This window comes from Nilaparvata lugens, chromosome 4 (assembly GCF_014356525.2).
Source record: "Nilaparvata lugens isolate BPH chromosome 4, ASM1435652v1, whole genome shotgun sequence".
NCBI lineage: Eukaryota > Metazoa > Arthropoda > Insecta > Hemiptera > Delphacidae > Nilaparvata > Nilaparvata lugens.
In genome coordinates, this window is record NC_052507.1 from 63,010,086 (window position 1) to 63,037,827 (window position 27,742).

General features: G+C 34.1%; 2 protein-coding genes across 4 annotated transcripts in view; both read right to left on the reverse strand.

Annotated features, from left to right (window-relative positions):
- Nucleotides 1-6,073: 6,073 nt before the first annotated feature.
- On the reverse strand, nucleotides 6,074-13,963 carry LOC111048253. Of its 3 annotated transcripts, none has more exons than XM_039426148.1 (4): nucleotides 13,698-13,963; nucleotides 12,287-12,482; nucleotides 9,104-9,243; nucleotides 6,074-6,289 (listed from the first exon to the last, which is right to left on the reverse strand). In XM_039426148.1, the coding sequence occupies exons 2-4, from the start codon at nucleotides 12,390-12,392 to the stop codon at nucleotides 6,152-6,154; spliced, it is 384 nt and encodes a 127-aa protein (XP_039282082.1). In that variant the 5' UTR covers nucleotides 12,393-12,482; nucleotides 13,698-13,963; the 3' UTR covers nucleotides 6,074-6,151. The 3 variants fall into 3 exon arrangements, with proteins under 3 accessions (XP_039282082.1, XP_039282081.1, XP_039282080.1); XM_039426147.1 differs by having other exon boundaries at nucleotides 6,076-6,289; nucleotides 12,287-12,441; nucleotides 13,698-13,912; XM_039426146.1 differs by lacking the exon at nucleotides 13,698-13,963 and adding an exon at nucleotides 13,612-13,683 and having other exon boundaries at nucleotides 6,076-6,289.
- A 10,418-nt stretch (nucleotides 13,964-24,381) lies between these two features.
- LOC111053004 (tachykinins) overlaps nucleotides 24,382-27,742 on the reverse strand; it is a 267,422-nt gene continuing 264,061 nt past the window's right edge. Inside the window, exon 5 of the mRNA XM_022339832.2 lies at nucleotides 24,382-24,618. Coding sequence (XP_022195524.2) covers nucleotides 24,548-24,618 — 71 coding nt within the window. The 3' untranslated portion in view covers nucleotides 24,382-24,547. The remainder of the gene's footprint in view (nucleotides 24,619-27,742) is intronic.

Sequence of the window (27,742 nt, forward strand, 5' to 3'; positions counted from 1 at the left end):
CGGTTGCCACTTGTTTTTCCATTATAACTCATCTCCCGAATTTCAAAAACGCCTAAACAAAATTATTCAGTAATCTTCAAGGTTCAAAGAACCCGATAAAATCGATTATAAGGGTATTCAAAGTAAATGGACGTCAATAAAAAATGATAAAAAAATGTTTTCTGGTTGTCATAAGTTGGGAAGATGTATGAAATGTATAAATTTTAGTTCAGCGTTCTACCGTCAGATAGGGCTGTCATCACCCATGTATATTTTTCCAGAAATATACAAAAACGGTTCTACCGTACAAATGGCAACCGGAGATTTGGCAACAGTGTATGAGCGAATGACCGTGAGTAGTTCTCGCGGGAGTGGGTGCGTCTGACTATTGACTACTGATACCTTCCCTTTCATTTGCAATTCTCTAAACTTAATTCTCCGCCCACTACTCCTTCACAGGCTTCCTCACTCGATGTTTCTCTCTCTCACTATGTCTCTTTTCTTTCTTCCTTCCTTGAGTTTGTGTTTATGTTTCATTTTGATGCAGTGGAGATGATTATATCATCAGTAAACAACATTAAACAACATAATTCCATGAACGGATATAACTCTATAGTGATCTATGTCTATAAAATCAATAGTATTTTCAACCATTATAATCAATGATTCCAGTCAATATAACTTGATTTCTTATGGATGGAGTGAATAGTTAATCTTACAGATTGAATAATAATGTAGATGAAAACTACACATATCTATATTTTACCCTCATTACTATCACAATTGACATGAGAGTTTCAAGGAGTGAATTGTACTATTGTTTGCAGCTTATCTGTTATTGAGTGTACTGACTTGTTTATCGTGACCGTCTACTCATCAAACTCGTATTCTATTTAGCTCGCATATTATAGATACGTTTGAAATATGAATAACTGCAACGTTTGCCTCGGCAATTTCAGTGATGAAGACTCAATAATTTGTGCTTCGTGTAAACAAAAATGTCATTACATCTGCCACTATTTAACCGAAAAGAACTTCAAAAAACTTTCAAAGGATAATCGGAATAAATGGAAGTGCAGTGCTTGTAAACAGGTGTCTGTGTCACCAGGACAAGAAGAGAGTGAAATGGAAAGTGATGTTTTAATGCGAAAAATGACTGTTTTATTTGAACAGTTTTCAAAATCGTTGAAAAAAGATATTGATCAACAATTAGGGGAACTAACTCACTCAGTAAAATTTGTTTCGGATAGTTTTGATAGTTTCAAATCGGATATCGGAGAAATCAAAAAAGCTAATGAACAATTAATCACTGAAAACCAAAAATTGAAAGAAGAAGTGAAATTTCTTTCTAAGAGAAATGAAATATTAGAAGAATATACCAGGAGGGAAAATTTATTATTAACCGGTATACCTGCAACAAAGAACGAAAACATGGACGAAATCCTACAAGGCGTAGCCAGTGCTCTCCAAGTGTCTGATTTTTCATCAAACGAAATCAGCGTCGCTCACAGACTGCCATCCATGAACCGAGAGACTACACCGATGATTGTCGTCAGGTTCGTGAGAAGGAGTATGAGGGACAAATGGATGACGGCTTTCCAAACCATAAGCAGAGAAGATAGGAGCAGCCCCGGAATCGACGTGAAAAAAATCAACAGAAACCTGCCGAACGGACACTTCAGGCTAATGAATCAGCTGACTGCCAAGAGTGCTAAAGAACTGAAAGCCGCTCGTGAGTTAGCTAGGGAAAATGATTGGAAATTCGTCTGGTTTCGTGGTTCACAAATGTGCGCTAAGAAGTCGGAGGGCTCACCTGTATTCAAAGTCAAGGGACTGGACCATCTGAAAAAAGTTATCAACGGAGAGGAATAAAGTGTTGCTACAGGTTTGATTAAACATTTATTATGAATGATCTCACGCAATTTGTAGATAGTATTAACAGTGTTAGGGAATGTGAAAGTACCGATGAATACTTGAACTATATCCAGCCCCTTAATTATGAATTGAATATTTTTAGTTTAAATATAAGAAGTTTGAAAAGAAATTTTGATCAAATTCTCATTATTTTGAACAGCATGAGAACAAAATTTGAGGTTCTAATTTTTACTGAAACCTGGACTTCTGAAGAAGAAAAATCACTGTTAAACATTAATGGCTATAATTTATATATAAAAAGTAACTCATTGAATCGTTCAGATGGAATTGTCATGTATGTAGCTAATAGTATTTCCTCGAAAAAAATTGATAGTCCAAACGAATATCCTTTCTTAGCTGTTGAGCTGCAAACTAAAAATAATAAGTATTTAGTAACATCCGTTTATAGATCTCCTAGTACAAGTATACCTTTATTTATGGAGCAGCTTGATAATTATATGAATGGTTCATGCTTTAATTTTGATTATTCATTAGTGCTAGGTGATGTAAATATTGATTTGTTATGTAACTCTAAAAAAACGCATGATTATTTGTCTATTATGAGTTCGCATGGGTTTGAGTCCTTTGTCAATAGAAAAACTCGTCCTGCTTCAAATACTTGTTTAGACCATATTTTTTCTAAATCCAAACATAATGACTCATTAAAAACTGCTGTATTAGAAATGTCAATTACTGATCATTATGCGACTGCTCTTCACGCATCAATTAAAAAAGATGTTTGTTCTCGATCTAGTAAGCCATGTAAGTTTATTGAAGTGAGGAATGTTAATAAAGAAAAGTTGTTAGAGGAGAGTGCTTTAATGAATTGGGAGATTGACGCGAATAGAAGTATTGAAACATTAGTAAATGAATTTGTAAATAATGTAAAAACGTGCATCAGTAGAGCAACAGTTATTAAAAAGGTTAATTTAACTAAAAAACATTTGAAACCTTGGATGTCCAATGGAATTCTAAAGTCCATAACTATAAGAGATAGATTATATAAAAGATTGAAAAATGAACCATTTAATGTAGAGCTGAGAAGGAAATTCCTGTCTTACAGAAATAGAATAGTAGATCTAATTAGAAAAGCAAAAGATTTATATTATCAATCAGAAATAAATAAAGCTCAAGGTGACCCTAAGAAGATATGGTCTGTGATAAATCAAGCAATTATTGGGGTAAATAAGAATTCACAATTACATGTAAATCAAGATCTTAATGCTTTGAATGACTATTTTGTGAATGTAGGTATAAATCAAGCGCAGGAAATTGATATACACATGGACAGAATGAAGATCAATATTTGGAACAAACAATAGATATTGAAAATGCATTTAATTTCAATTTTGTTACTGAAACAGAAATCAAGGAAGTAATCAAAAGTTTGAATGATAATAAGGCACCTGGATGGGATAACATATCCAACAGCGTGCTAAAACTATTAACTGACACAATCTCTAAACCTCTTTCAGAAATTTTCAATTGTTGTTTTTCATCTGGATACTTTCCCTTGCATTTCAAGCATGCAAAAGTTATTCCTTTACACAAGGGGGGGAGTAAAGAAATACCTCAAAATTATAGACCAATTAGCTTGCTAAGTTCTATTTCTAAAATTTTCGAAAAATTGGTAAAGAAAAGATTAGTTGAATATCTAGATGTTAATAAAATCCTTGATAAGAGGCAGTTTGGTTTCCAACAGGGTAGAAGCACAGAGGATGCATTGGAGTCCTTAACTGAGACAATATACAATGGTTTCAAAACAAATAAAAAAACCTTGGTAATGTTTCTGGACCTGGCCAAGGCTTTTGACACAGTACCACATGATAAAATGATCCAGAAACTATCTAATATTGGTATTCAAGGAATAGAGTTAGATTTCTTTGAAAGTTATCTAAGGGGTAGAAGCCAAATCGTTAGCTGTGGTGGTAGTAATAGTGAGATTAGAGATGTGACATGGGGTCTACCTCAAGGGACTGTATTGGGACCAGTTTTATTTTTGATCTATGTTAATAACCTGCCTAGTGTACTGGACTCAGTTGGGTCTAAGACAATTTGTTTTGCTGATGACACAGCACTTATCTTCCAAGAAGGTTCCTGGGAAGATGTTATCAAGCAAACAAAAGTGGGTTACTATAAGGTTTCTCAGTGGCTAAAATGTAATTATTTGAGACTAAATCTTGGTAAAACGAAATGTATGACCTTCAGTCCAACAACAAGAGGAGATCTAGATATGAACAGGCTTTGTTTGAATAATGCTTGTAACAGGTATCCATGTGATTCTTGCAATGAGGTTATTGAGAGTGTAAACAATTACAAGTATCTTGGTATTTTTGTTGATAAGCATCTACGCTGGTCACCTCAGATTAGCTACCTTTGTAGAAAATTAAGGGTGGTCAATTTAAAAATGTACATGCTTAGAAGTATTTTGAGTCTAAAATTACTAAAATCTGTTTATTTTGCTCTATTCCAATCCTTAGTTCAGTATGGTAATTCTATATGGGGAGGAACTTTTGATTCAACTTTAAAACCTCTATTTGTTTTACAAAAGTTAGTTATCAAAACAATAATGAGGTATCCGAGAGATTTCCCAAGTGTCACATTGTTTCAAAATTCCAATCTGTTCACTATAAGACAATTGTTCATTTTAAAGACTATTAAGAAACATGTGCTCAAATTAAAAAATATTCAAAATTTTCAAAGAGTAACTAGACAAGTCGCTCAAAACTTAATCACAATTGAAAGAGTTGATAGCACCCTATCCCGTAGAAGTATTTCATATTTGAGAAATAAACTCTATAATAAAGTTCCAAGAGGATGGTTGATAAAGAAGCCTAAAATAAAAGATTTCCATACCTGGGTGAAAGAAAATTATTTTTATTCAATTAATGATTTGGTTTAATATTGATTGATGTTGTATGAATCTTAATTCAGCTTTATGTATATCTTTAATTTATTGTTATTTCTTAGAATAGAATATTAGTTGGTTGAATGTTAATTACTGTTAGCCTATATTATAATATTGTAGGATCATTTTATATATTAATATTAATGTATAAGTGTATAAGTTATATTAAGACTCCACGTCGGCGTACAAGTTTTCTTTTGCCGACGTGTAGCACAAAGTTGTCAATTTCCTTTCAGTTGTATTCTGTATATATTTTTGTGCAATAAACGATTTGATTTGATATTACGATTATTCATCATACACCATAGAGAAAGCTTACTAGGGTATGTTAGAGCTTATGCTTTATCTATCTATCTATCTATCTATCTATCTATATATATATATATATATATATATATATATATATTATATATATATATATATATATATATATATTATATATATATATATATATATATATATAAGTAAAATGGCACACACTCACTCACTCGCAGAACTAAAAATCTACCGGACCAAAAACGTTCAAATTTGGTAGGTATGTTCAGTTGGCCCTTTAGAGGCGCACTAAGAACGGATTTGGGAAAACTTCCAAAATCTGAGTTTTTCCAGCGTTTTTTAGCGTTTTCTCAGCTTTATCGAGAACAAATGAACTGAAAATGTTCAAATTTAGTACAGAAGATCGGCTTGGGTGTAATAATGTTGTGTTAGAAGGAATTTGCAATAACGTCAAAGATACGCCCAAAATTAGCGTTTTTCGAGTGTTTTTTTTCTCAGATTTATAGAGAACAAATGAACAGAAATTGTTCAAATTCAGTACAGAAGCTAAGCTTGGGTGTAATAATGTTGTGTTAGAAGGAATTTGAAATAACGTCAAAGATACGCCCAAAATTAGCGGTTTTTTTCCGTTTTCTCAGTTCTTTCATCAAGTAGTAGACAGAAAATGTTCAAATTTGGTACAGAGGTTTAGCTAGGGTATAAAAATTTTATGATAAGGTGACTTTAATATTTTATCAAATATACGCCCAAAATCAGCGTTTTCCAACGTTTTTTCAGCTTTTCTGCGTTTTCTCAGTACTTTGACTCTCTGATGGAATGAAGCATGCTCAAATGAAAAATGCAGGCAAGCGAAGCGAGCCCGCTGATCTCATTTTTGGACGATGCAGTCGGGGGTCCAGGGGGCGGAGCCCCCTGGCTAGACGGATATGGCGAGCGAAGCGACCCTGACGGCTAGTCTATAACATAATCTAGATTTGAGAAAAAAACTGAAACAAGTCTTGAATAGGACTTCTTTTAATACTTTTTTGAATTTCCAATATAAACTATGCTGATTTTCACCAAGTTTTCCAGCATCTATAAGCTTTGAGAAAATTCCGGTGTGACCATAAGCAGGAAGCCTTGAGCATCGTTTCTCAGTTTGAACAGATTCCTATCCCTTTGATTGACAGAGACAATCCCAAGCACTGAAGCCATGTTCAGAATTTTCCTCAGCTTGAAAAAAGAGTAATTTTCAACGTTATTCTTGATAATTTAAAATAGAATATAGCTATTATTAAATAAAAATCCAAAGTTGTAAGCTGTAAACCACAGACCATCGAAGACTACTGCTACTGAAAATATTGACAACATGGTTAAAAGCTAGATGGAAATTAGATGAGATCGACTACCCATATTTTGCTAGCCCAGGAATCGAATCTGATACCCCCTAATTATAGTCAGGTACACTCGTACCCTCATCCTCACACCAAACTGACAATATCTGGATAGCAACGCTCATAATTTTACTAGACCAATAATTTTATCCTGGGGCTGGAAAATAAATTTTGGATAGTAAAACTCATCAAATTTCCATCTAGCTGTTCCCCGTTGTCGATATTTACAGTCTCCAGGATGGTTTACAGCATTCAACTTTGGTTTCTCGTTCGATAATATTATTTGTCGATTACCATTAGAATAAATACAATTTCTCATCAATTTCCATAAAAAATAGCTGCATAAATTTTTGAATGGATGTTACTGCTAGTGACAATTGGAAATTTTTCTGCTGATTGAGATGTCCATATGAGCTCCAGACTTGTGCGCGAGTAATGAGAAGGATTATGATGAGAGATATGATCTTAACATGTAAGGTGATGTGATCCCTGATCAATAATCAATATCGGGGACCCAGCTTCACTCTGGAGTACAAAAGCATAACAAATTTATTACGAAAGAATAAATTATAATAATATTCATAGTTCATACAGAAATGTTCTATCTAATCACAGTGAATTGAGACTAATTCCCAGAGGAATGCAAAAATTTCCCTCACAAAGGCCCGGTTACGCAAAAGCCGGTTAAATTTTAATCCGGATTAATTTCACGTGAACCAAATCAGGTAAGATCATTTCAAAAAGAGGGTTTTATTGGAATCAATCAGTATTAGAAATAACCCGGCTTCTTGCAACCGGCACTAAGTACCTGATTGATTGATTACAAAAGCTCAACAGCTGAGTCATAATTTTGACACAGTACCACACACATCAAAACTCGCTCACTCACTTCCATCATGAACAGACGACTAAATCATTATTATCAGCTGTTTTTCCAAGGATAAATGATAATTATCCTTTTAATGTCCTTCAGCGAGTTTTCCCAGGGATGAGGCCCAGTGCAATCGAATCTTTATATTATAAACCTACTATGTTCTGAATCTCGTGAGAATCGTTAGAGTCATTTTCGAGATCCGGTGAAATACAAACATATTAACAGAAATTGCTCGTTTAATAGTATGGGATTATTCAAGATTAGAACTCTACGAGCTAGCACTATGTTTGAGCATCTTGACAAGAGTTTCTTGTCAATTTTGTAGCCTAATTCAAACCTATTCATTCTAGTCTATGCTAATAGTGAGACTGGCATTAATTGAAGGTGTTATTTAATTTTAATCAAAGCTGAACCAGTACTCTCGAATTTTTGAAACTTCGTGTAGAAGCTATTTTGTATCCTTGTGTGTTGTTTCTCTCTGTCAGCAAAAATGTAATTCGATCATTCACGGGCTATAGTGGGGTCCACGTTGTAATGGCAGTGGATGAAGAACAGCGTTGCCGATTCTCCGCCTTGCCATTACCTTCTGTTGCTGATACCGGTATATCACTTTTGATATAAACAACAGTTGTTAGTACTAATAACAGTTGTTATTAGGAACAGTTACTGTTCTTGAATTAACATTGAACATTGGAACATGATCGCCCTGTATACCATGGGATGTCTTCTTGTGCTATCAATACTCTTTGATATTAAAGTTTACATACTGAGAGAAGTAGTGAGGTGAGAATATTTTCCAAGCAAGTGCTGCTATCTGTTGGCGTGAGCTGAAACTATTAGACAAGTTTGCCACTTGGGGAAACTGTGAGCATCTGACGGAAAATTCTTGATTTTTATCTGTGCTACGAATCTCGTATCATTAGCTACAGTTAATATAATATAATTGATTTCATTTCAAAACTGTGAAATACTCTATCTGCATTACTTACTGAAAACCGTAGAAGTGAGACCCTATTAGGCGTTTTTCAGGCGCCAACCTAATCAGCCAATCGGAGATAATCCTGTACTGCTGTCTTTGAAAATGACTATTTTGGAGAAATACCACCACATCTCTCCCCATACAATCAATTAACTTATCAGCATCTGGATTACTTTAACAGAGAAAATATAGCATAGAGGAAAGATAGCATAATAAGATATCCCATGGTATAGGGCCTTTATGTTTTGAATTTCACTGATAACTCGAGCCGATAGTCCTTCTAGTTCTTGTTGTGAAGCTATGCGACGCAGGTAGTCTCCCATACTGTGTCGTTTTTACATTATTTCCGAACGGTAATAATAGACAGTAGTTGACAGTAATCGGCTTGAGTTCACAAAACTCAGCTTGAAATTTGGATAACAATAAACACCGCATAGCATGGAATATCTTCTCCTGCTATCTTTCATCCATGCCTTCATCAATATTATATGATACAGATGGAATGAAATAGAGAATGCATTTATTCAAATGCTAATCTGTCATTTAATCATTTATACAAATGATTGTCAGTTTGGTGTAAGGGTAAGCATTCCTGACTAGCAATTGGGAGGTACCGGGTTCGATTCCCGGGCTGGCAACTAATTTTTGGATAGTAGTTCTCATCGAATTTCCATCTAGCTGTTAACCCTGTTGTCAATGTCTGCAGTAGCAGAAGTCTTCGGGGTGATTTACAGCATTTATTTAGGATTTTCGTTACATAATAATTAAATATTATAATATGAATATAACTTATCACTTACCTGCATTTTTTCCAGTTTGATATTGGATGTCCTTCTCAGTTCATCGAATATGCTTTGAAAGGAACACCAATCCATGCCTTCTGCATGGAAAATGTTAAGGATAGCTGACAAATCTTCAATCACAATCATCAACATTCTTTCTAAAGAATGAGGGTATTAATTAATAAGAATCAGTTCAAAGAAATACAGGATGATAAAAACACACCAAGAATGATACAAGTTGCGAAGAGAAAAAGGAAATCTAGATATTATGCCATTATGAATCCATAAAACTAGTTCATCACTACAGGAATCAGATAAACTTTATGATTTACTATAATGATCTCTCCTCTATTACACTGCTCTAGTGAGGTCGACGTTATAATGGCAGTGTTTGATCAGCAAACGTATTGCTATCCTTGTCTATCATTCAACATAGCCGATAGCGCTATCTCTTTCTCGCTTTGCTCTGTTGCCAGATCGTCTTTTAACAATGTAGAATTAATCATTAAATTTACAAAATATTCAATCTTAATTATGAAAACTCATTATGAAATTATTGAAAAATTTTATTTTTTAAAAATATAATTGATCATTTCAAACGAGAATGAACAGTTGATATAACATCAATAAACCTGTATCAGCCTATATCTATAGAAGGCATTGACAAGACAGAAGTTCGGCAACGTTGTTCTGCCATCTTTCTTTAGCCTACTGCCATTATATCGTGGACCTCACTATAGTAAACAATTACCTATTTTACAGTGCTCCGATCGGAAGCACTAGTCTACAGTAATTTTGAAAATTACAAAATACAGAAAATTACTACAAAATACAGAAAATTACAAATTCAAAATACAGAAAATTACTAGTCTACAGTAATTTTGAACCATTCAAAATTTTCCGCTTCCCTGCACCACTCTGTAGAATAGAGAAAAGATATCATAGGAGAATATCGCGTGGTATAGGGCGTTTATGTTGCAAATTTCACTGTTAACTAAAGCCGATATTCCTAGTAGTTGTTTTTGGTGAAACTATGTGACGCTGGTAGTCTTTCATACTGTGCCGTTCTTAAAATCCCACCCCAACAACTTAGTAATAATGGACAGTAGTTGACAGAAATAGGCATGATTTAACAAACAAATGACTTGAAATTTGGAACATGAACGACCTATACTATGAGATATCTTATTATGCTATCTTTTCTATATGATATTATGGAGTTCCTCATCGGAACTAAGTAACTCTGATAGAAGGAAGATATTGTTACTATGCACTAATGTCCATATTCAAGTGTACGAGTATAGTGACTCTCCAAACATTCTATATTCCACCTTCTTCCTATATCATTCTCTTTAAATGATGACTTGCTCAGTTCTGGCTAAGATTTTGATAATATCAAATGCTTATATTTGCAAGTGCAAGCTTGTTTATGCACGACCAAGCGTGCAGATGAGAAACAAAATCTGGCAAGAGCAATAGGAGCTCTCACACTGAACGCGTGCACTTGCTGGTGGCGTTCAGAGTGAGCAGGCTACATGCAAGTCACAACGTGTTACAATGGCATTTTTTAAATTTTGTTTTTCGGCTCATGCATGATTTGACGAGCACTAACACATATAAGCATCACCAGAGAAAACTTTTATTCTAAATTGTTTATTCCATGGCATCAAATATGCATTCAATGTGATCGCACCCTCAGTAGCAATGATATTTCTCTTTTTGTGTAGTTAAGAAGTTGATATTGTGGTAATTATTCATATTGAATGAAAAAGACTAAGAAATATTGTCAAAAAACCACTGATTTATTGAGAAATAGAAAGACCGGTTTCGGTTATTACACCATTGTCAATCTCTGATAAACTAAAACTAAATACAAGAGCAGCAGCAGAATTTATACTAGTAGGCGAGTACTGCTATTGGTCGAGGGCATGAACGCCTGCCATTGGCCTAGCTAGACAGTCTCCTACCACTCAACGGTGTGACAAAATGGTGGCTCAAGCAACAGAATCGCCATGATAATAAAATTTACTTTTAGTACAAAATAAGAACCAAGAAAACAAGTGTGAAAGATAATAAAACAAATATGTAAATGGAAAAACAATTGACTTATGTATGCTTACAATTTTTTGATAAAACTAAATTCGTAGTGTTGTATTGGTTGAAATGAATCTGGTCATTTAAACTATACTGGGAATTTTCCTTGATTACTCTTGTTATCTCTAAAGCCTCTAGAATATTCAAAGATCTGCCTTTGTTATTAACATGCAGAAACTCAACATTCTCCTTAACTGTGAACCTGTGATTATTTGTTATCAAATGTTCTGCAAAGTTAGATTCCCCATTTTGTTTATTCCAATCTCTGATGTGTTCTTTAATTCTACTTTTGAAACTTCTACCAGTCTGACCCACATACCAAGCATTACAATCATCACATTCAAGTTTGTACACCCCGCTTTTATCTCAAATATCAATTTTGTCTTTACTCCAGCTAAATAGACTATTTAAAATCGGTTTGGTCTCGAAAGCAACATGAAATCCATTCCTCCTCAATTCCCCACCCATCTTATCAGATACAAGGCCTAAATATGGGATTGTTACCCAAGTCTTCCCCTCACAGTTTGAGCCTACAAAGCTAGAATTGATTGAAATTTGTCTATTAATTTTACTCAATAATCTGTCCACCATACTCTCTTCATACCCATTTGTGACAGCTATCTGTTTAATTTTAGTGATCTCAAAAGAGAATAGTCTAGTTGTCTGTTACTTCCTTTCCATAAGCAAATAATATCATCAACATATCGAAACCAGTAAACAATTCTATCTTTGAAATGACTATTTTCAATGATTCTACTTTCTAACTCATCCATAAACAATTCAGCTAGGAGTGGTGAGAGGGGTGACCCCATTGCCAACCCCTCTCTTTGTTCAAAAAATCTATTGTTAAATTTGAAATAATTATGCTGAGTGCATAACTTCATCAATCCTATCAGTTTCAGACTCAATAAATCAGTGGTTTTTTTGACAATTTCTTAGTCTTTTTCATTCAATGATATTTCTATTAATTGTACACCCTATCCATAATTTTTTATATCTATCACGAAGTGTAATAAGGAATAATTTATGATATCAAATCCTAGAACTCCATGTTTCATCAATAACTCAATCTCACGAAATAATCTACGAGATACGACATAATCTTACTTGTAAAGTTTGAGAACATTTTCATCTTCAACAACCTGCTGGGCAGGCATAAGTTATTGAAAATATTTGACTTTCTCATGACTCTAGTCGTTTTTTTACTTGGCATCAGTATGATTCAGAATGTGTTTTCATTATGGAGTTTCAAGTTCATACAACTGGAACATTTTTTTGTACTGCATGAGTTGAGGATACTTGACTGCGAAAGATGAGAAATTAAGAGTATTACTTACTACTTAGTTATCAACTTCAGAAAAGTTGATCACTTTCAATGTTTCGAAAACAACCTACAAGAATTCAAAATGAAACAACACTAAACCTAAATCAGTATTCTATTATTATAGAAACATAAAAACCTAGAGTATCTTATCCTATTTACTATTATCTATCCAATCAGCAGTGTTGTCTGCTTCTTAGGATTGGAGTTCTAGATCAAGAAACTATAGTGGGATCCACGTTAAAATGGCAGTATTTGATTAACATTTGTGTTGCTAAACTTGTCAATAATCCGACAAACAGATAGTGCTATCCTTCTCCACCTCTGCAACGTTGCCAAATTGTTTTTAACAATGTGAAAAAGTAATCAACAAAATATTCAATCTCGATCATGTAAATCAATTATTGAATCATTGAACAATATTCTGAAATTATAATAGTATAACGTTGTCTACTAACGCTTTTCCAGCTTATTAAATTTTTCGTGTCACGTTTTTAGATTCTTGAAACACTTTCAACTTCATTTTATTCATACAAGTTGAATGAACTTGAAATATTTAACAACATCATTAGAATCGGTGATTCATTCGCTATAAGTATGGAGAATTTTCAAGTTGTAGGTCAATCTTGAAGGAGATTAAACGACGATATATTTGAAGATACAGTGAATAAACTGTATGCTCAGTGTAGTTACTCTATCACATTTTTACTACACGTGACGTCACGCTGGCGTTCCCCCACCACTTTGAATCAAACACCTGTGAGTGGTCAACCTTTTGTCTACTAACGTTGACCACATCCCACATGCGATAGTGGTTCGTCCGCAACCGGCCTAAAGATGAGAAATTATTATGGCTTATTATAAATTCTGATCATCGATCAGCTGATGCAAAACAGTTGATGTTTACCGTACATAAGTTTAATAAAATAGATTGCAATCAACATTCTATAAAATTCTGTTAAAATATTCTTCTCCAGTGAAACTATTCTATCTCTATTCAGTTATAATGACTGTTGACTTGTGAATTCATTCCAATTTTGATCAATTCAAGTAGATAATAACAGGCAAATAAATCTAAAATACATATATGTAAGGTATAGATTATCCGTACCAATTTTGAATGTGACTGTTCAAGGTTTACTCACGGTATATAGAAGTAAATAAAGTATTTCATCTAAAAACCGTGGTTGTACTCACCTTTGCTGAGATCATGGGCACAACTGATGACTTCAAGCCCATATTAGATTCAAATGTTACTGATTTTTATGAGACTTTTCCAAAACTTTCCAACATTTTTTTCGTATTTGGAAATTAAAAGAATTGATTATAATGATATTGATGTGGCATTTAGATTGTACTGTATTTTACAAGTTTCATGATAATCGAGAAGCACCAAAATTTTGATAAGTAGTATTTCAAAAGAAGAAGTGAAATTGATGTATTTTTAATCTTGGTAGTTTTCTGTAGCCATGACAACTGATAAAATTACACGGTTGCACAAAAGTTGAATTTTAATCGAGATTAATTTCACGAGAAACAATCAGAGAAGGCTTTCTCGAAAAGAAGGCTTCTCTGACTTGTTCTTCTGGAATTAATCTCGATTACAATTTGACAGACTTTTGTGCAACCGCCACTATGACTCATTGATATAAAGAGGTCCACGTTATAATGGCAATTGAGAAAGATAAGAGGACAGCGTTGACGATTCTCTGCCTTGCCTTCCATGGACGATATCTGATTCACGGATATGTGATGTACTTGTTTAAAATAATCAATTATATTTTATTCGACAAGAAAATATATCTCTCAATGATTCAATGATGAACTTTCTCAAATGAGATTGGATACTGTGAATACAATTTCTACATTGTTGAAGAACCATCTGGCAACATTGCAGAGCTAGAAAAGGGTGGAGCTATCTGCTTTGTCAAATGATAGGCAAGGATTGCAACACCAATCTTTATCAAATACTACAATTATAAAGGTGCGTACAGATATACGCGCCGCGAACTTGAGCAATTCACTTTTAATTAGCTGATTATATCTGTATTTTTACAGAAACGGTAAGATATAGATATAAATAGCTTGGCATCAGCTGATAAAAAGTGAATCACTCATGTTCGCGGCGCGTAAATCTGTACGCACATTAACGTGAACCTCTCAGTATTATTCCTTCTCATTCGATTCGATTCATTGACTACTGATATGATTACTGACTACTGATGTAAGTTGAACCTCTGATTAGATCTACTACTACTAGTAATTCTGTGAACAGTAGACCTCACGCAGTATTCTCATCCACAAGTACCTGATTGAAACTATGGACCTTATGGAAATACAGCAATAGACTGGCTTCTCCACATATCTGTGTAATCACTTGTCAGCTGATTTATGATAAATAATTCTATACTCTAATATTGGCGCATGGAGGAGGCTCCTTCTTCCTTTTATATTATCCTTGAAATGCAAAATTTCCAAAAACCTTGTATATTCGTCGACGCGCAATTAAAAAAGAAACATACCTGTCAAATTTCATGAAAATCTATCACCGCGTTTCGCTGTAAATGCGCAATATAAAAATATATAAACATTCAAACATTTAAACATTAAGAGAAATGCTAAACCGTCGACTTGAATCTTAGACCTCACTTCGCTCGGTCAACTATAGAATAATTTATAATTGGAAATTCTAGGTCTTCCATATCACTTTTCATACGTTGACAATGACTTGTAGATGAAGATTTGGGCTCGTTCATACCCTTTCACTAGAATACTTGGTAAATCCTATTGTAAGGATTTGAGCAAGCAATTCAGGTCAAGATACAATGTCCGTTGAGGAAGTAGGAATCTATGAGGTTTGAGGAACTAAGAAGGAAACCTTATCAGTGCCTTTGGACTGGATGTTCATCTTTGTTGAGATTGGACGGGAAATTATAATTTCTTCCTTTTTCCTGGTTCATGGTCAAGAATAATAGCTCTCATTGAATCAATGTCGAAGAGATTATACTCATTATTAGCCTACTTAGTGATAATTTGAAATTATTATTGGAGCTTCAGATTTTCTTGAAGAAGTCAATGGGAATATCAGTGTTGCAAAGAGATATACTATACTATTGAACGAGCATCAGCTGATCTTACGAGAAGAAAAATTCAGCGAGAAAAAATTTATTTTCGTTTATTTCTCTTTTTTTAGAAAACATGTTTACTTCAGAAAGTCCAAAATAGTAACTAGATGGTGTAGTTAGAATAGTTAGTGTAGAATAGTTCATAGTATATTAACAAATATTGTAGCAAACATAGTATATCATTCTAAATCGAATTCATAGTACCCATATCTATTTATAATAATTGATGATGTGTTTGTTTTTTGAAGTGTGAATAAATTGATATTTTAAACGAGAATGAACAGTTAATATTACAATATAGGGGACCAAGCTTCGCTCTGTAGGTTTATGATATGAAGATTCGATTGCACTATGTCTGAACCCTGGGATAACTCGCTGAAGGACATTAAAAGGATAAATACGTCCTTGGAGAAGCAGCTGGAAATTTTTTCGTCTGTCGATCGTGATCCGGTGTAAGCATACAAAATTTATCACGAAAAAAGAAATTATAATAACATTCATACATAAAATGTTCTATCTTATCACAGTAAATTGAGATTAATTCCCAGAGGAATGCAAAAATTTTCCTCACAAAGGCCCAGTTGCACAAAAGCCGGTTGAATTTCAATCCTGATTAACTTCACGTGAACCAAATCAGAGAAAATCATTTCAAAAAGATGGATCTACTGGAATTATTCAGGATTGAAACAACCCGGCTTTTCTGCAACCGGCACTAAGTACCTGATTGAATGATTACAAGAGTTCAACAACTGAGTCATAATATTTTGACACAGTCCCACACTCATGAACTCGCTCACTCACTTCCATCATCAACAGACGACGAAATAATTATTATCAGTTGTTTTTTCAAGGATGAATAATGATTATCCTTTTAATGTCATTTAACGAGTTTTCTCAGGGATGAGACCTAGTGTAATCGAATTTTTATATTATAAACCCACTATGTTCTGAATTTCGTGAGAATCGTTAGAGCCGTTTTCGTGATCCGGTGAAATACAAACATATAAACATATGAACATCCAAACATCTAAACATATAAACATATAAATAGGAATTGCTCGTTCAATAGTATAGGATCAATAAACCTGTATCAGCTACCGTCTATAGAAGGCATTGACAAGACTGATGATCTGCAACGTTGTTCTCCCATCTTTCTCCACTGCCATTATAAAATGTACCCCTCATTATAGGACTATCGTCTTGAATTAACCGTGAAATTAAGAACATAAACGCTCTCCGTCATGACATATTTATCTATTTTTGTTATTAGAAAAAACGACTAGCAGTCAGATATTTGACAATAAATGAATTAATAACTCACTGTGACAACGAGATCTTTCGGCCGGTCCGCCATCTTCTTGAAGAAGTGAGTGATTAATTCGTTTATTGTAAAACTAGCCGTCAGGCTCGCTTCGCTCGCCATATCCGTCTGGACCCCCGACTGGATCGTCCAAAAATGAGATCAGCGGGCTCGCTTCGCTCGCCTACATGTAGACCTCAGCGGAGCCTCTGTACCGAATTTGGTCGTATTATGTCAATTTGATCTCGAAATACTCCTGTTACTATATCGCCGTATCTTTGGCGAACAAAATTCTTCCACCTCAGCTAAACCTGTGTACTGATTGTTTAAAAATATATCTCTATCAATTATTGAGAAAGGTGAGGAAACGCAGAATAGCTGAGAAAACGCTAATTTTGGATAACTGGATAAATTGGTATTTAGGAGGTCCTGGATTTCAATCTTCAACTTGATGCCAACCTAACAAAGTCAACTCAACTTAATGCCAACCTGACAAAAATTTTAATTTAGTTACCAGAACAACTGTTTCGAAGAGGTACTCTTTCTAGATTATAGTTTTATTTTAACATATGGTATGGACATTTCAATTATAATTTTAAGATATTTGAATAAGGAGAATATACATGCTAAAAGACGAACTTCAAACCCTTTTAAAAACCACCCTTAGAGTTAAAATATCGCCAAAAGATTTCTTAGTGCGCCTCTAAAGGGCCAACTGAACATACCTACCAAATTTGAACGTTTTTGGTCCGGTAGATTTTTAGTTCTGCAAGTGAGTGAGTCAGTTACGCTTTTATATTTTATATAGATACCTGACTGCTAGTCGTTTTTTGTAATAGCAAAAAGTGATTTAATAATAAGCAGTTCGTGATGGAAAACAACATTGAAGAAATATATTTATCTTCTTATGCTTTCTTTTCTGCAAGACAATACTATGATATCACCTGAATCATATGAGATTCTCAAGGCTTTGTTGTATTCCAGATTCCAGATCAATTTCTCACTCTCCATAATACTCAATTGCTTTTTGATGCAATAAACATTCATGAGATATTTGTTCTTCTTCATCGTATTCGCCGTGTTGCCGCAGTGGAGATGACCTCAGAAAGAGGTAGAGATGACCTATTTCAGAATAATATTTTTTTTGTAGAATTATTACTATATCCTTTTCAAGACACAATTCATTCCACCCAATTATATCGCTATCAAGTGCTCTGGAAATATGTATTTTAATTATTAGTATACTATTATTAGCCGAGCGAAGTGAGGTCTAAGATTCAAGTCGACGGTTTGGCATTTCTCTTAATGTTTAAATGTTTATATGTTCATATATTGCGCATTTACGGCGAAACGCGGTAATAGATTTTCATGAAAGTTGACAGGTGTGTTCCTTTTTCAATTGCGCGTCGACGTATATACAATGTTTTTAGAAATTTTGCATTTCAAGGATAATATGAAAGGAAAAAGGATCCTCCTCCATACGCCAATATAAGAGTAAACAAATCAGACTATAGAATTATTCATCATAAATCAGCTGTTTGGTGGACTATAATACTACCCGTTCAAAAACATCGAACATCTTGAGAATGTATCTTTCCATCAACGTTAGTTGTAGACAGTTGACTATAATACTACCCGTTCAAAAACATCGAACATCTTGAAAATGTATCTTTCCATCATTGTTAGTAGACAGTTGCAGCCAGACCTGATAACAGCGTTCACACTCACATTCCGGGACGACACGTCACGGTACGATAGGACAGAAAGCTCTATGTTTATTTAGGATTTTTTCTAGACATTTCAAATTGATAAATTATCTATTGATTTTTGAGAAAACATAACAACAGGTCAATGTAACTTACTGAGCGCAAGGTCTACTGTTCACAGAACTACTAGTATGAAAGGAAAAAGGAGCATCCTTCATACGCCAATATTAGAGTAAAAATCAGACTATAGAATTATTCATCATAAATCAGCTGACAAGTGATTGCACAGATGTGTGGAGAAGCCAGTCTATTGCTGTATTTCCATAAGGTCTATAGTTTCAAACAGGTACTTGTGAATGAGGATACTGCGTGAGGTCTACTGTTCACAGAACTATCAGTTATACTGTGGTCATACTATTGATTTATTCTGATATTTTGGACACAACTCATTTATCAGAAGATGCATCAGGTCTCAGTAATCTATACTATTGTGAGGTCCACGTTATAATGGCAGTGTTTGATTAGCTTTCCTTGGCTATCATTCAACCAAGTGGATAGCGCTATCTCTTTCTCGTTTTGCTTTGTTGCCAGATCGTTTTTTAACAATGTAGAAATATAATTAATTAACAAAATATTTTTTCCTGATTATGAAAATTCATTATGAAATCATTGAAATATATAATTTCTTGCTTGATAAAATATAATTGATTATTTTAAATGAGAATGAACAGTTAATATTACATCAATAAACCTGTATCAACTACCGTCTATAGAGAACATACAAGACGGTGGATCAGCAACGTTGATCTCCTATCTTTCTCCACTGCCATTATAACGTGGACTTCACTATAGAATAAAGAGAAGAACTGGGTTATACACCAGTTATTCTATCAGAGAAAGGCAGAAGTAGCTTAAGACTCAAATGCAACGAGTAGCCTCATTGGACAATGACTAGCCTGTGAGGTTCTCGAGCTGCTTCCTTCCTATTGGTAGAGAGCTGTGGAGGTAAAATGGCGACTAATCAACCCATTGACCAATCCACTCCTTGGATTTGGTCACGTTGTCTACTAATCCAGCCACACCTACACTTGCTACACTTTTTATTAATTTTTCTCCACCAACATTATCTGTCAAATTCATATTTATTTCACATTTTATTTATTAAATAAGTGAAGATTATTTAATAATATTGAAGATTATGGTCTTTGAAGATTGAGTTGTAGATCAAGACTGAGACAATCAACTTGATCTGTATGGTAGTTCAAAGAATATATGGTTCGGTTGCAGAAAAGTCTGTTAGATTTTAAACAAGATTAAATATCACGGGAAGCAATCGGAGAAGAAGGCTTGAGATGGAGGCTTCCTGATAGGTTCTCGTGGCATTTGATCACAGTTGGAATTTAACAGGCTTTTCTGCAATCGGGACTGTGTTGTTTGATGTAAGCAATCGTAAGTCGTCGAACAAATCTATAAACCATTGAAAATAGCTGTAATTTATATGTTATGTATTCGCTACTCCCATATGGGGTCATAATCAAAAGAGCTTGCATATGAATAAAGTTACGGTACTTTTTGTAATTCTTTGTTCTGTAATAAATAAACTAGTAGTTCTGTGAACAGTAGACCTCACGCAGTATTCTCATCCACAATTACCTGATTGAAACTATACACCTTATAGAAATACAGCAATAGACTGGCTTCTCCACACATCTGTGTAATCACTTGGCAGCTGATTTATGATGAATAATTCTATAGTCTGATTTTTACTCTTATATTGGCGTATGAAAGAGGCTTCTTTTCCTTTTATATCATCCTTGAAATGCAAAATTTCCAAAAACCTTGTATATACGTCGACGCGCAATTAAAAAAGGAACATACCTGTCAAATTTCATGAAAATCTATTACCGCGTTTCGCCGTAAATGCGCAACATATCAACATTTAAACATTGCGAGAAATGCCAAACCATCGACTTGAATCTTAAACCTCACTTCGCTCGGTCAATAAATATCGTAATAAATAAATACTATCCTTGCTACAAATCCTCGGACAGACAACGACTCAAGGCTCTGTAAGTCATCTCTTGTATATAGTGAGGTCCACGTTATTATGGCAGTGTTTGATTAGCAAAGGTATTGCTATCCTTGTCTATCATTCAACAAAGCGGATAGCGCTATCTCTTTGTCGTTTTGACTTCGGAAGTTTGGGTTAGAAGTTCTATCCTACTCTGAAAATCGAATTTGAATAGTTTATAATATATATCTTATCTGTATTTTATTCATCCAAATAAAATAATAGTATCTTATTGCAGAATACTTATTCAATTCTAGAAGCATAAACTGATTCCGTTTCATGAACCATTTTGTAAACACGTTCACATCAAATCAGAATCAGCTGACTTCAAGGTTATTTTACAGCCCTAGGGCCGTAAAACTTTTACCGGCCTGGTCAGAAATAATCATTTTCGGCCTCCATATGACGTTCGAAAACCAGCTCATTACATCCAAGTGGGGCGAAAAATTCGTTATTTGATATTTGACGGAACATGCTCCATAGACCCTATTTGGTAGTCTAAGGGTTAGTCTGTAGTTTTCTGCTCGTAAGCAGGTCCTTCTATGTGGCAGCAGCCCTCCACTCTCTTCTATCCTCTGCCAGTCGCTTCGTTGCATAGTAGCTCATCCCCTCCTTGATGTCGTCCAACATTTTGTATCTTCTTCTACCTCTTCCTCTTCTTCCCTGAATGATCCCCTCCATGGCATCCACCAACAAGCATGATTATTTCTAAGGGTTAAGGCTCTTATAAACAAGCTATGTGTTATTTGATGTAAGCAATCGAAATTGATCGTCGAACAGACCTACAAACTCAAGGTTAGTATAATATACAGCTATATTATAACTGAGTCACCAGTAAGAACTCACCACGCTTGTTCATTAATAAGTTTGTGTATATGCCTGTTTTCAATCAAACCAAAAACTATGAGACGTTAACTGATTAGTAGTTCCATATCACATGGTGCAGATTCCGTTCTCGGTTCCCAGTTATTACACAGGCAGCTCCACCGCTGAGCGGGGGGATTAAATGCTTTGTGACGGGGGGATTTGCACCCTGTGTTTCCAGCAGGGGGGCTCACCTGGCTCACACGGGGTTGCGCTTTGACTCAACTACTGTAGTTCATATTAATTAGGATGACGAGGAATCCAGAGGCTGTCAACACACGAGGCGTATTCGGATGTGGTGGTCTTATCAGGCCGGAATAAGGCGGCCGTATCACAAATGAGATAATAATAATGGTATTACATGGAATGAGTGAAAATGTGATGGTATTACATGGAATGAATGACCATGTCATAAATCTAATGTAGGCCCTAGTTACTGAATTACATGGCATGAAGTTCCAGTTTATGTATTCTGTTACATGTGTGAAATCCCTTTCAGTACTTGTATTCATTCAATAACATTTTTATAGCATTTATTGAACAAAACAATCATTATATAATATTCTTTATTGATTCATACAGAAAGTACATCATCAAAATGATAGGGAGAGAAAAAATAAGGTGGGTAACCTTGTGCTATTTATAGCTCTCCCAAATTTAGAGAAGGTAACACATAGTCCGAAAAAGGTTGAAGCTGCGTTTACACCAAAGGTATTGACAAAATGTTTATTTCTCCGTTCTTATAGGTTTTATTAGATTGAACATAACTTATCATACACATGATGAACATATGTGCTTGTCAATCTAATAGAATCTATAAGGACGGAAAAATAAACATTTTGTAAACAATAACTTTGGTGTAAACGCAGCTTTAATCTTGTAGTTGTTCCCTTTACAAAAATTTCAGTCCTCAATTTTTATGTTAGTATTCTTCGAATAAAATATTTTATTGTACAAAACACTATAATCATAATATAGTTATAGCAATGGAGGAGAAACTAGGCTGAACGTGTACCATTTCTCAACAAAATTTTGATATTACTTTTGGTTCGCTATTTAACCTGGTTCTGTAATGTATTGTTATTCTGATAATGTAATGAGTATTTTTGAACAAATAATATAGTATTGACAACTTCAAAGCCTTAGTGCCAGTTGCACAAAAGCCGTTTTTAATCGTGATTAATTCAACGAGAACCAATCAGAGATGACGTCTTATCATAAAGGCCTTCTCTGATTGGTTCTCGTGAAATTAATCATGGTTAAAATTTAACCGGCTTTTGTGCAACCGGGCCTTATACTTTTTACCATCGAGAACATCAACATCTTTTTACCCCAACATCTCTTCTCACAATCCATGTATATACAAAGACGAATGATCTATAGTGAGGTTCACGTTATAATGGCATTGTTTGATTAGCAACGGTATTGCTATCCTTGTCTATTATTCAACAAAGCGGATAGCGATCTCTCTCTCTCTCGCTTTGCTCTGTTGCCAGATCAGTTTTTAACAATGTAGAATTGATAATTTATCTGAAGGATTATTTCATCTTAATTATGAAAACCCATCATGAAATTTTTGAAAAATATAATTTATTACTCAATAAAATATAATTTATTATTGTAGACGACAATGAACAGTTCATATAACATCAATAAACCGGTATCAGCTACCCTCCATAGAAGGCATTGACAAGACAGTGAGAATCGGCAACATTGTTCTCCTATCTTCCTCCACTGCCATTAGAACGTGTACCTCACTATAGGTTGAATATCTTCACTCTATGGTACAGATTAATTCCAATAGAACCAATTAGAAAAGCTTTTTCTCAAAATAGCCTTCTTAAAATATGTTTATCTTGATGATGTTTATCAAATAACCTTCAAATTCATAATACTCACATAATATCGAATAAAAATACACCTTGTTTCTCCTGTAAAGTTCAACTCTTGGTTGCACGGAAGCCTGTTGAATTTGAATCGTGATTAAATTCCCGGAGAACCAATCAGAGAAGCCTTCTCTAATTGGTTCTCGGGGCAATCAATCATGATCTGAACTTAACGTACTTTTGTGCAACCGGGCTTTATTGTTTTCCTGAATTAATAGAATCCAGAAACATCTTGGAGCAAAACAATTCATTCGACTAAAAATATTGTTGACTATCATAAAATCAAGAGGTGAATAGACAGAACTAGGATGCCAATTAGTAACTGAATTTATATTCTCGATAAACTCATATCCTATAAACAGAGAAGAATTGGGTTTCGAGTAATGAAAACTTGTTTATTTTAAAATTTACATTGAATATTTCATATTATTACAAAAATATACATGATAATTCAGCGATATGTAAAGTAAACTCTCATCATTTTTGATGATAAAAATAAACTATTGAAATAAAACAATGAAATCATTCTCTGAAACAAAACTGTAATCTACATTATTTAGGTTCAATGTTATACAGATCACGAGGTCATGGTTTGATAACAATAGAGAACTTCAATATTGAATGAAGTTTGAAGATAATATATTTTCATGTACGCACAATTTTGGAAAAAGATGAAGGTTGACAGAAAATATATTTGCTAGAATTTTTATTTGAGGTTTTTAATTGATGTTCAAAGTTATTATTTTTCTAATCTACAAGGAGAACAATTTTATTTCATTCTTCAAAATTCAACAGAGATGATTTTGATATTGAATTTTATTTGACACATACTTCGTATAGAATTTACATCGGTGGAAACAACTGTTTCAGTGCTTTTGTAGTATGTTGTAACTTCTAATTCTACGAGCTCCATTGGAAGTGAATTTCTAAGGGCTTATTGATGTTCACTGGTAAAACGTTGGGGCTTTCTACGGGGTTTTCCAAAAAAGACAGCCCTAGGTGGGGATTTTCTCTGGGGACCGTTATTTAACCTAAAATAAAGGAACTCTTTGAAAAATAAGACGGGGTTTCCATTCGCTCCTGAAAGGATTCTCTCTATTGGCTCGCATCGGGTAGGGAGGGGGGAACAGCTGAGTGTACACCATCTCCTCCGGGATAGCTTTCATCTGTAACAAAAATAACACATATTCTGTATCAAAATGCTTAAGAACCTTACAAGAAAAAGGATTTTTCCCTTCGAAAAGGGAATTTCTTGTTTTGTATGATTTTAACAAACAACACGTCTTCAGTATCAAAATTCTCAAGAATCTTATTGTATCTTACAAGAAGGTAATTTTTCCTGTGAAAAGAGAAATTCTTGTTTTGGATGATTTTCATTGAACACTTTTCTGTTATCATTTTTGCACTGCGAGAATGGGATCCGAATTCCTCTTATTTTCAATATTGTTGTCCATAGAAAACTATTAGTTCTGCGAACAGTAGACCTCGCGCTCAGTAAGCTACATTGACCTGTTGTTATGTTTTCTCAAAAATTAATGAATAATTTATCAATTTAAAATGTCTAGAAAAAATCCTAAATAAACTTAGAGCTTGATGAATAATTCTATAGTCTGATTTTTACTCTAATATTGGCGTATGGAGGAGGCTCTTTTTTCCTTTTATATTATCCTTGAAATGCAAAATTTTCAAAAAACCTTGTACATACGTCGACGCGCAATTTAGAAAGAACCATACCTGTCAAATTTCATAAGAATCTATTACCGCGTTTCGCCGTAAATGCGCAACATATAAACATAATATGTTAATGAATTTGAGTAGATTCATCTGATGGTAATCAAATGCAATAAATGCCGAATTTATTGACCGAGCGAAGTGAGGTCTATGATTCAAGTCGATGGTTTGGCACATTCAAACATTAAAACATTAAGAGAAATGCCAAACCGTCGACTTGAATCTTAGATCTCACTTCGCTCGGTCAATAAATTCGGCATTATGGCATTTCTCTTTATGTTTGAATGTGCCAAACCGTCGACTTGAATCATAGACCTCACTTCGCTCGGTCAATAAATTCGGCATTTATTGCATTTGATTACCATCAGATGAATCTACTCAAATTCATTCTAAATTATTGTATTCTAGATTAGGTGTCATTTTCTGGGTAGAAGATACAACTCGATTTCTTCCTCAGGTTTGTTATGGATAGTTCTCTCCCAGATGACATTCCATGAGGAGACATCATAGAAAAGAGATAGCATATCTAAGCTATAATTCCTCTATGATAACATTCACTTCATCAAGATCTTGGTTGATCAAGAATCAGACCGGGCGCGAAACTTCAGTCCGTCAAGATTCCAGTTCATCAAGTTCCTCTCAAGAACAGACCAGAACATGAAATGGACAAATTATCATGATATACCGGGTATCCCACGAAGAGGTTTGCACCGAACTTTTTCAAATTCTACACAGTTTGCAAAGTAGGTTCTAAGAATATTCTGTTAAAATTTCAACTCCCTAAACTTTGTAGAAACAAAATGGCGGCATATTGAAAAACGATACTTTAAAAACATTAAAAAGGTGTTTTTTGTTTTATGAAATATTTTCTTATTGTTGCACTTTAGGGCAATATAACTTTTAAACCTGGAATGGTATCTATTCGTATTTTTTCTGCACCAAAAAAGTATTTTTGTTCTACAAGAATGAATATTGCCCTGACTTCGTCCAGCAGTCTTGCCATCTATCACAACCGGTTTTCGAAGTTATTGCACTAGTCACAGTAGCTAGTTAACAATTTCTCATCCGTTTATGAGCATTATTGCAGATATTTCACGAATAGATATACCAATGGTGTTATTTTTTTGCATGGTGTATTTTTCTAGTTTTTAATTTTTTATAAGATGTACACTATTGTTTAGTGCGTGATTTGACTTATATCCAGTGTAGTGTGTCCTAAGGATTATTTTGAATTGAAAAATAGCACTCAGTAACTCTGAAATTGACAGAATTTTGAACGAAAGTAGAAGTGACACATCTGAAGCAGACAATGATAGTGTAAGTGGATCAGAAGATATACTTGAAATCTCTGCAGGTATGAGAACTATAGACATTTTATATTTTTTCCTCATGAATACATTTATTTCTATATCAATTGGACATATCATCTACAATGAGAAACTTTTATTGCTCTTTATTTGATTTTTTCAATTTTCAGTGTTTTTTAAATTACATGACATAAGATTTGATTTTTTTCTATTGCTTAAAAACGCTTTTCAATTAACATTCTCTCAATCATAGCTTGTCAACATGTATCTGAAATGATATCATAGATTTTTTTGAGTGCATAAACATTGTTTTTTTAATGAATAAACCAACAAACGTGAAAAATACGAATAGATACCATCAACGTTTTTCCAAGATAGTATACCATTCCAGGGTTGAATAAAACAACTAGAACAAGGCCTAATAAAGAGCCTTAGAAGTCTAAAATTATTGAAATTGAAACCCATCCACAGCAACACACTGATAACAGCGCTTAAGAAATTCAAATTCAAATTTATTCCACAAAAACGTACACAATACAAAATCAAAAACAAGTTCTCAAAAGCAAAATAACATAGTTATTAATATACATATTACACTGTATTATTTATTTTACATAGTGGATTTCTACTGGCAAAAGTATAACTTGTCCGCCAGTAGGAGTAGAAATAATTACATTATAACAAAAGTAAAAGAAAAGACATTACAGAACTCAAGAATTTAGATCATAGTTCCAAAAATAAGATGTCGAACTATTAGGGGAAAATATCTAGCCTATATTACGTTGATATTAAATTAATAATATTGATTCGTAAGCTCTTACAAAGAAACTCCGCGGTATCCGGAGAATTTCCTCTTCTATTGATCGTTTTAGTTCCACATCATTATTGAATTTATGGGTATAAACTTTCTCCTTCAAGTAACCCCATAAAAATAAGTCACAAACAGTTAAATCCGGTGATCGGGGTGGCCAATCTAGAAAATCACTTCCACGACCAATCCAACGGTCATGAAGTTTGTCATTTGGTAATTGCTTAGCATGATTTGCGAAATGAGGTGGAGCACCATCTTGTTGGAAGATTGCTTGATCAATTTCTGGTGCCATCAAATGAGGCAATACTATTGCAACGTAGTAAACGAACAACACATGAAAGTAGTAAGCCAATTGGTAAAATGTTCAATATGCCGCCATTCTGTTTCTACGAAGGATAGGGACCTGAAATTTTCCATAATATTTTCAGAACCTACTTTGTA

Bases quoted from the DNA above. Each gene is read 5' to 3' on its own strand.
- LOC111048253 (XM_039426148.1), bottom strand. From the start codon at position 12,392: ATGCCAAGTAAAAAAACGACTAGAGTCATGAGAAAGTCAAATATTTTC. The intron at 9,244-12,286 runs GTAAGATTATGT...CTCATTCTTTAG, and splicing joins AATGTTCTCAAACTTTACAA to AAAGAATGTTGATGATTGTG. The intron at 6,290-9,103 runs GTAAGTGATAAG...TCTTTTTTCAAG, and splicing joins TCAAACTGGAAAAAATGCAG to CTGAGGAAAATTCTGAACAT.